This window comes from Tupaia chinensis, unplaced genomic scaffold, assembly GCF_000334495.1.
Source record: "Tupaia chinensis unplaced genomic scaffold, TupChi_1.0 Scaffold149922_1, whole genome shotgun sequence".
In the NCBI taxonomy this organism is placed as follows: Eukaryota; Metazoa; Chordata; class Mammalia; order Scandentia; family Tupaiidae; genus Tupaia; species Tupaia belangeri.
Window position 1 is genome coordinate 635,810 of NW_006209766.1, and position 9,833 is coordinate 645,642.

General features: G+C 48.7%; 1 protein-coding gene across 2 annotated transcripts; it reads right to left on the reverse strand.

Moving 5' to 3' along the window:
* Positions 1–444: 444 nt before the first annotated feature.
* On the reverse strand, positions 445–9,336 carry ZNF792 (zinc finger protein 792). 2 transcript variants are annotated; one of them, XM_027769530.1, is made up of 4 exons: positions 8,890–9,336; positions 5,350–5,434; positions 4,709–4,831; positions 445–3,645 (listed from the first exon to the last, which is right to left on the reverse strand). In XM_027769530.1, the coding sequence occupies exons 1-4, from the start codon at positions 8,920–8,922 to the stop codon at positions 2,015–2,017; spliced, it is 1,872 nt and encodes a 623-aa protein (XP_027625331.1). In that variant the 5' UTR covers positions 8,923–9,336; the 3' UTR covers positions 445–2,014. The 2 variants fall into 2 exon arrangements, with proteins under 2 accessions (XP_027625331.1, XP_006171756.1); XM_006171694.3 differs by having other exon boundaries at positions 5,350–5,479.
* Between the last annotated feature and the right edge of the window lie 497 nt (positions 9,337–9,833).

Below are 9,833 nucleotides of genomic sequence, written 5' to 3' on the forward strand. Positions count from 1 at the left end.
TTAATGGGTATAGATTTTCAGTTTTATAAAAGTAAAAGAGTTCTGAAGATGGATGGTAGTGGTAGTTCCACAATATTAATATATTTGATACCTCTAAACTATACACTGAAAAATGGTTAAGATGGTAAATTCTGAGTTTTCTCATAATTTTTGATGGGTAGTACATTGGGGTCAGCAGTTGGTGTGGTGGTTAAGGTGAGGGATTCCCACATGGCCAACCCTAGTTCAAGGCCCAGACCTGGCAGTTTGAAAAGTCATGATGGACACGTGTGTGTGTGTCCAAAATCCTGAGAGAAGAATGGAAGAGAAGGGAGTGTGACATGGTCATCATCCCTGGTAGGTGATTTCTCTCTGTCTCTGACTCTCCTCAACAAGTGCACATGTCTTAGGGCAAAAACCTTAAAATTTTTTTTTTCAGTGCATTTATTCAACAGGGTACTACTCAGTAGCAAAAGAAATAAATGATATACACATAAAGCATGGGTGATTCTCAAAATAACTATGCCGTATGGAAGAAACCAAAACAAGTAAAGTATAAATGCTCTAAGATCCCAAATGCATATGATTTTAGAAAAGACAAACAAATATAGAGCGGAAAAAAAGAGTAAATCAATGGTCTCCTGGGGAAGACAAAGAGGGATTAAAAAGGGACATGAGATAGTTTTGAAGGTGAAAAAGATGTTCATTATCATGGTTACAGTGTTGGTTCCCTGAGTGATTACATATTTCAAAATTTATCAAATCATGTGCATCAAGTATATACAATTATTGCATGACAATTATATCTTAACAAATAATTAAAAGAAATTATTACACATAAAAATCTGACCTTCCGCTCATTTTAGAAAACTAGAATATATTGACTCCACCAACTTTCTCTTCATGCCTTGGTAGTAAAAAGTAGCTGGCTTTGTCATAAATGCTGTATCCCTAGAGTACAGGGTCTATTCTCTTAATCCGATTTTACTGCCAGTACAACAATGGCTTTGAGATGCACAGAGCAGAGCCTACAGTAATCCACAAAATATCTAGATTATTTGTACTTCCAATAACCTTAGTCATAAGACAGAGATCTGGAGGTCCTGAAAAATTCTGCAAACCCTGAACCCTGTTGTTCTGTTATAATCTCAACTACTCCCTATGTCTCATACTGTGTTTCTCTACAAATTATGGTCCCCTCAGTGTCCAGTAGGTCTTAGTTAGAGACAGTTGTATAGCAGATGCTGAATTTCAGGGTATATGGCTCTTTGGTGGGCACTAGCTAAACAGCATCTGTTTAACAGTGCTAGGGGATATGGAGCGCGCTCTGGGAATGAAGGATCCAATTCATGCTGTTCCCAGATCCATTGGAAGTTATCACAACTTCTCCTCCTCATGACACAAAAATCCATGCCATTTAGACATTAGCCTCACAATGTTCTTCTCCTAGGAGGCCTTTGATAGCAATGTAAATGAAGCCGAATCTGGACTAAGAGTTGTTTCCTCTGAGACAGTATATTTAGAGATCTTCAGTTTGGTAAATTAATTCTGTTCTCAACTCACCCATGCACGGTGATTGGAACATATAATTAGGGAGGTTTATCAATAAGGCTCTTATCATATGAACCAGTGCAGTGTACAGTAGGTAGTTGGGTCAGGTAATACAAAGGCTGGATCCATTGTGAGTGTAATATGATGCAACCGACAAAGTCCCTGACAAAGGGAAACCTTTGCAAGCTACCAGCAGAACTTTGCTCAGGACTTCTCAGCCAATAATGGGTCATGCCCACACCAAATTAGCTGTAGGGAGAGGGAATAACATTAACTCTGGACTCAGACTACTGCAATTCCTTTCAGGGAGTAGAAAGAGGACAGAGGTGTGCCTTCCCTGAGCACAGCAGAGAGCATAACACACGATCTGGAGACCTGCTAGTGGGTAGAGCTGAGATGGCATCTATTGGAAGTTCTAGCACTGACAAAACTGACAAGATCAATGGTCAGAAAATGTTCTTTGCTCCAAGAGCTGCCAATGTATCTAGCATTCACTGGGAATCTCTCCAGTGTGGATACTGGGATGAAGACTGTCTGACTTCTGGCAGACAACTCCCTCATAAAGACTACTCTCAGAACTTATCTGTGGTGTGTGCTGTAGTGTTGAACAAGAAGGGAGGTCATTCTCTATCCTTCTTTCTCGAGTGTGAATTTTCTGATGCCGAATGAGGGTAGGCCTTTGGTTGAAGGCTTTCCCACATTCACTGCACTTATAAGGCCGATCTGGTTTGTGCACTTTCTGGTGCTGCCTCAGATTAGACCGCTGTCTGAAGGTTTTCCCACATTCACTGCACTCATAAGGCCGCTCACCAGTGTGAAGTCGCCGATGGTTACTGAGGCTGGAGCTTTGGTTAAAGTATTTCCCACATTCACTGCACTGATAAGGTCGTTCACCAGTATGAAGTCTCCGGTGACTATTCAGGCTGGAACTTTGGCTAAACAATTTTCCACATTCACTACACTCATAAGGTCGTTCACCAGTGTGAACTCGCTGATGTTTCATGAGGTCAGAGCTTCGGCTAAAGGCTTTCCCACATTCACTGCACCCATAAGGCCGTTCACCTGTGTGAACTATCTGATGTTGAATGAGATTGGCGATGTGGCTAAAGAATTTCCCACATTCATTACACTTATAAGGTCTCTCTCCAGTGTGAACTCGCCAATGTTTAATTAGGTTAGAGTTGCAGTTGAAGGATTTCCCACATTCACTGCACTCATGAGCACTTCTTCCAGTATGAACCCTTTTGTGATGAATGAGGTTGGAGCGCTGGCTAAAGAATTTCCCACATTCACTGCACTCATATGGCTTTTCACCCGTGTGAACCCTCTTGTGTTGAATGAGGTTGGAGCTCCGGCTGAAGACTTTCCCACAGTCGCAGCACACATGAGGACTTTCACCAGTATGAATCCTCTGATGTTTAATGAGACTAGATTGTAGGCTAAAGAACTTCCCACATTCGCAGCACTCATAAGGTTTTCCTAGATTGTGAACTCTCTGGTGCTGAATAAGTCTAGACACATAGCTAAAGAATACCCCACATTTGCTGCACTCATAGGGTCTTTCTCCAGTGTGGATTTTCTGGTGTTTAACAGACATAGATTTATCATGGAAAGTGGCCCCAAATTCATTGCCCTTGCTATGCCTTTGTGCAGTGTGAAAATCCATCATGGCTTCAGTGCTGCTATGTGGCTCTTCCACACTGGCAGCAACTAGATGGTGCAGGAAGACTGACGTGGCCACGGAGTCTTTCCCACCCTCCCTGTGAATGGGAGGCTTCTCTGACGTATAGCCTCTTTGGGCCTTTGCAGGTGAGGTCCTATTCTCCTCTCTTCTGACAGGCTTGCCTACTTTTTGTAGCACCTGTTGCTGGGAAAGGTTTGTGCTAAATTCAGATTCTTTCCCATTTGTATGACACACATATGGTTTTTGCCTGGGGTGTGCTGCCTGGTGTTGAGTCAGGTGCAAAATGTCTTTCAGTTGTAGGCCACATATGTCACAGGGGTAGGTCTTCTGGGTGCATGGAGCTGCCTTGGAATTCTTGTCCTGTGACACTCCTTCCATAGAAACACTATGCTCAGAAGGTAGCTCCTCACCCTCTGTTCCACAGCAAAAATCTAAAAGCAGAGAAATGCTGGTGAGGTTAATATAAACATTGATAGAAGGAAACAGCTCTATCACATATGCTTGTCTGACTCATGAATGAGCCCATGGGACTGCTGGCAAGGTGAGAAGTCTCAGGTCAGGGAGCCAAGCAGTGGTGCAGCAGTAACACAGCCCGACCCACATGGTAAGGTCTTAAGTTTGTGTCCTGGAACCTCCTTGTGCGCACCAGGTGTGCATGTGCCCATGATACAGGCTGGCTGAGACTGGGGGTGCATTACGGCATGAGAACTGTTGGGGATGCCTCCTTCTCTCTCTCCCTCTCAGAAGAAGAAATAGGTGAATAAACTTTTTTTAAAAAGCCTCAGTTCAAGGTGAAGAATGGTAGCAAAATAGGGGAGGACCTCTCAGGACCAAGGGCACAAGGATGTGGCACTGTACTGGTTAGAGAGGCACAATCTTCACTCACTTCTCTCAGAGGCTTTCAGCAGGGCCTTGGCTGCTGCTAACCTATGAGGGCTAAAAAGTGGGAGGTCTATAGAGCCAGCAGATGGCATGGTGGTTAAGGGTGCTGGATTCCCACATGGCCAGTTGTGGTTCGTACCCTGGACCTGGCGGCTTGCTTTCTCACTCTTCCCTTTCTCTGGTCAAATTAAAATAATAATACTACTAATAATACTAAATATAATAACACATGGAATTAAAATAAATAAATAATTCTTGGGGGGAAAAAAAAGTGATAAGTCTAGACCAATGGAATCTGACTGCAACTGAACAGCTAATATTCAAAGACTTGGAGGAAATGTGCACACCTCACTTATCAAGTGCAAGCCGACATCGGAGAGAGCCAGAGAAGAAGCTGTGGAAAGTGCAAGACACAGGGGCCAGAAAAGTGGAGCTCAGCCAAGGACCAAAACTCAGAATAGAGAAAAGTGGGCAGTGTGTCCAAATTGGGGAAAGAAAAGTAGAGATGAAATGTGGACATTGGCTTTGACACTGAACCATGACCCACATGAGAAAAGATGCCAGCAGGATTTGAACACAGTGGTGGTCACATCTCCTGCCAGCTGCACTTACCAGAGGCAGGCCTGCTGTAAGCCCCTCTCGCCATGGCTGAAGAAATATCCACTCTGTCAGGTACCCAGGGCTCTTCTCCCATCTCCAGCTGGGCAACTACATGGGACCTGAAAGACATAAGTCCTAAAGGAGACAGGGCAGGTCAGTGGCCAGCACCAGCCTAGGTGCACTACCCTCCAACAGACTGCAGGAAAGCAAACTCAATATAACAGAGAGTGTACCAGAGAGGTTGGGCAGGTCCATACCAGTGGTCACAGCAAGCAGTAACCATAACAGTGCCTGGAATTCCTGGCACAGGTAGGCTTAGGACATGGTAGCAAAAGGGAAGGAGAAGAACCTGAACCTCCATATTGCCAGAGATCTGGATGATCACCCAAGCAGGGAGTGCCTGTCACTCCTCGGGCTCCACCGAGCTGATAGTGAGACTCCTCAGGCCTGGCCCCTTCCTTGAAAAGGCTGCAAGCGACAGGGGAGAAGGAGCACTACACATAGCTCAGCCCTAAAACCCACACCCATAAACCAAGAAAGTGGAGGAGGAAGCAGTGCCCATGATCTGGCTGCAGAAGGAAAGAGCTGCCTCTTCAGAGAAGGGGACCGGCAGAGACATGCACAGGACACCAGGGTGGGTGTGATGATCTTACCCAGTGAGGCTATAAGTGCAAAGTTCTCGAGCATCACGTCGCAGTACAGGAGCCTCTGTGCCTCATCAAGGAGCGCCCACTCCTCCTGGGAGAAGTAAACGGTCACGTCCTCAAAGGTCACACAGCCCTGCTGTGATGGGGACAGTTCATGCCATGATCAGCCTCTTTCCTCAGGACTCCCTAGCCATCCCAGCCATCCCCTGCTCACACGCCTCCTGTGAGGATACCCCAGATCCTGGTTCCATGGGTACCTGCTCTTTTTTCTTGCCTCACACGACCTCTGTGTCAGCCCACAACAGCAGCAGGCAGTGTAGAAATGCAGGGCCTGACCTGCTCTCTGTCAGCCCCTTCCCCTAATGTCGCCAATACAAACAAACATGGGCTCAGTCATCTCCCTTAATCCCTGGCCCAGGGCCCCAGGGTTGAGAGCTCACACTCACTCCTATATGCATGTCACTTTGGTGACACTTTCCTCACAACTCTAGACCTCACTACTGCACCCAGTTGTCATTGCTACCCTCTCCCCTTCTGGAACACAACAAAGCCATCTCCATGGACTCTCACATGTCACTGCACATGGCATCCAGAGAGTGCTCGACAAATACAACCATGGTTCCATTCTGCGCTGGGGCCTTCAATAGCTTCCACTGCCAAGGATGACACTCCCCTGCTTTGAGAGCCTCCCCATCCAGCCCTGTTCCTGGCTTCAACCTAAGTCACCCACAAACACGCAGCATGTCAGACACCCTTGGCCCTCCTCGGAGTTGCATATTCCGTCCCTTTATCATTCACTCTCATTCAGAAGCAAACCCTCTGGTTCTCGTACTCCTACCCACCCAGGGCCCAGCAAGTCTTCCGACTGACCCATCTGCCCCTTACTGGAAATCTCCAGGCCACTGCAAGGCTCACCACAAAAGCCTGAGAACACAGATGGGTGAATAAGCCCCAGCCTGGGCCACACTGCCATATTACCTCCATTACTACTAGCCCTCAGTGTCCCTCTCATATGTACCGCCCACCTGCCAGGACCTCCTATCCCCACACACCCCCCCACCTCCACCCTCACCACTACTTTTCCTCATCTCTTTTTTTTTTTTTTGGAGAGGTTTTTGCTATAGGGCGTGTGCACTCACCAGACAGACAGAGACAGACAGAGATAGAAAGCGAGAAATCACCCCCCAGGGGGGATGGCCACGCCGCAATCCCTTCTCCTCCATTCTCCTCAGGATCTTGGACATGCATGCACATGTGCCTGGCATGAGTTTAAGCCACCGGGTGCGGGACTCAAACCGCAGTCAACTACGTGGGAGTCCAGCGACATAGCCATTAGGCCAACTGCTGGTCCCTCTTCCTCATCTCTTCATGACACCAAACAAGCCCACCATGGAGTCCAAGCAAGATATCTATTCTCCATTCTTGGATCCCACCATCCTCTTTTTCCTAGTATCATTTCCAGTGACCTGGATTCACCCTCCTCAATCTGATACACAGGTGCATCCCTATCCACATACCAGATGCCACATTTTGGATATTTCTAACTCTGGAACAACCAAATGAGAAAAGCAAAGACTATTATTTTCAGATCTTGCTGTAGCAAGGGTGTCAGTCACAGTTGCCTTTGTTTTGGCAGAGTCTCAAAAGTTGGCAGACGAACAGGAAAGTTCTGTAGTGGAAAAGTCTGCCTTGGCTCATAGCTGCTGGCTTGGGAAGGTGTGGGCTAACTAGAAGCTGGGCACCTTATGTGATCGGGTGGGGGGGGCATATTTAGCTTTCTCTTAAAGTGAAAGCAGAAGCAAAAATTAAAGAAGTTGTCAGTTATTAATCAAGCTCTGGTCATTTGGGGCCGACTGTTACAGAAGTGATTGTTTAACCTCCTGGATTGTTGTTAGAGATAACAATCTGGCTTCCTGCAGGTCTGACTTACAGTGGGCTGGCTTCCCCAGTTGCTTAGTGTAGACAAGGGGGGCTGGTTTCCTGGGCAGGTCACTGCAGCTCATGAATAGAGTCCTGGTTTTTTTTTTTTTTTTTGTATGAATTCCAGCTGTTGTCCCTTTGTATATTCAGTCCCTCATAACCCTAACACCTTCCCCAAACACCATCGCTGTGGGTGCAGCTGCCCACTCTTCAGATCCACTTGGGAGTCTGGGTCCCTGGAAATCAGACACTCAACATGGACAAAACCTGCAGCATGAGTACCTCCATTTTGAATATGACTCCGCCGCCATTTTTCTTTCCTGGTGACCTGACCCATATGTGTCTCTTGAAAATTCCTCACTGAATGCTTATCACCAGCAGATGTACACTGCCATCCATACCTGTCCTCCTCAGGGAATATTAATCACCAGCAGATGTTGCCAATTATAACCATCCTTCCTGATAACCCACTTTTTCAGCTTTTGTAAACTATCGCATAACTCAAAGGCTTGTAGTTTTTTTTTAATAATTATTTATTTAGTTTTATTTATTCATTCATTTTATTTTTAAATTTGACCAGAGAGACACGCACAGAGAGAGAGAGAGAGAGAGAGAGGGAAAGTGAGAAAGCAAGCCACCAGGTCCAAGACTTGAACCGTGGTCAGCCATGTGGGAGTCCAGCGCCCTTATCCACCACGCCACCTGCCAGCCCCGAGGCTTGTAGTTTTTTTAGGTTTGTAGGGTTTGCCTTTATAAATCTTCCTCTCCTCTGCTTTGGGGATGTGAGGTTTTGGAGAGACTCAAGTCCTCCCCAGTTGCGGGCAAATACAGACTCCTTTAATCTGGCTAAAATGGGTTGTCCTCTTATTCTCTCACTGATTTGAATACAACAAACCAACTTTCTGTTATTTCCACTGAAAATTTCTCCTACAACCAATTATTCGATTGGTGGCTCGAGCACCTTTTCTTCCAGATACTAAAGTCAAAAGTGGGAGCGTCATCCCTTCCCTTTCTCATCCTCCACATCAGAAAACCTGGGCAGTTCAACTGAAAGGCAGATCCAGGCTCCGATCACTTTACGTTGGCTCCCCATTCTGGTCCAGCCATCAGCTCACTCACCAGCACTATGAGGGGGGCTTTGTCTCCCTGCCCCGACCCTTACCCCACTTCCCTTATCCACTCTGCATACACAGGAAGTTAAGACCTGAGACAGAACACCTCCCTCCCCTGCTCTAAACCTTCCATGGTTCCCAGAACTCTCGGAATAGAGGCCCAGCCCCTCAGCCTGCCGTTCTGGAGCTGTCTTCAGCCTACCTGCTCTCTAGCCTCAGCTAGATCTGGGGTTCCCAGCGCACTCAACTCCATCTCTCCACCCTCGAGTATCTGCACCAGCTGCCCAGGAAACCCTTCTTCCCATCATCCCATTAGATTTCAGAACTGGAAACGCTTTCATATAAAGCTGGCGAGCATTCAGGACCCCACGCTAGGAGAGACGTCCCTCCAGGACCTCCTGACTCAAAAGCAGGGAGCTGGGAAAAGCGCCAAGTCCTGGTGTCTTTACCATCCTCGCTCCAGGAATAAGAGGTGAGGGTCCCGCGGTTGGGGGCCTGAAGCCAGTCCACTCACCTGCACGGGATCCATCAGCCGCGCCCCGGCCATTGGAGCCTGTGGGACCAGAGGGTCTGGCGGGCTCAGCCTATCGCCCACCTCGCCGAGTCCAGGGCGAGGTGTGACCCCGGGCTAAGTGGCTCACTCCCAGCCTCAGCGTCCCCGGTGTAAATGCACAAGGCCCAGGGGGCAGCCTCCGGGGTCACGGACAGTGCGCGGTCCCGGCGGACACCCCAGTTCCCGGAGATCACGGGTGGTACAAAAGTGCGGGGGTGGGTCCCAGCCTCACAGTTCTTCCCGGTGCAATCCCGAAAAGCCGTCCCCGGCCCATCAGAGCACAGCCTGGACTCAGGGAAATGACTGGCGGGACCCGCAGGCAGGAAGTCCCGGCCCCCACGGACGCGGCCACAAGCGCCGCTCGCCCGGGCTGCCATTGGCCCGGCGCCAGCTGACCCGCCGCACAGCTCTTGGAAACAGCCGGGTTCGGCCTCGGGCCTGGCTGCTGGGAGCGGCTGTGGGACCTGGGGCCGAGCCCAGGCTACGAAGCGGAGGGGACCGACCTCGCCAGCCCTTCACCTCCGCCCTGCAGCCCTGCCAGCTGTTCTCTTAAAGGGGCCGCTGTCCACTTCTGTAGCCGCTGGAGCGAAGCTCCGCCTACCGGGAGGTGCTCTGAACCCATTCCATGCCCTTCCTCCGCGCGCTCGGGGGCGAACCCCTTCACCACCCACTCAAGGACCTAGATGCACATTGAAGAGGGACCAGCAAATGGCTTGATGGTTACGCTGGATGCTCACGTATTCGACCACGAGTTCGAGTCCCAGACTGTGCTTAAAACTCATGCTGGGCGCGTGTGCGTGGGTGCCCAAAGTCCGTGGAGGGATTGAGAGGGATTGAAAAGGGATTGCGGGTGGCCATAGTGTGTGCGTGTGTGTGTGTGTGTGTGGGGGGGTGATTTCTCGCTT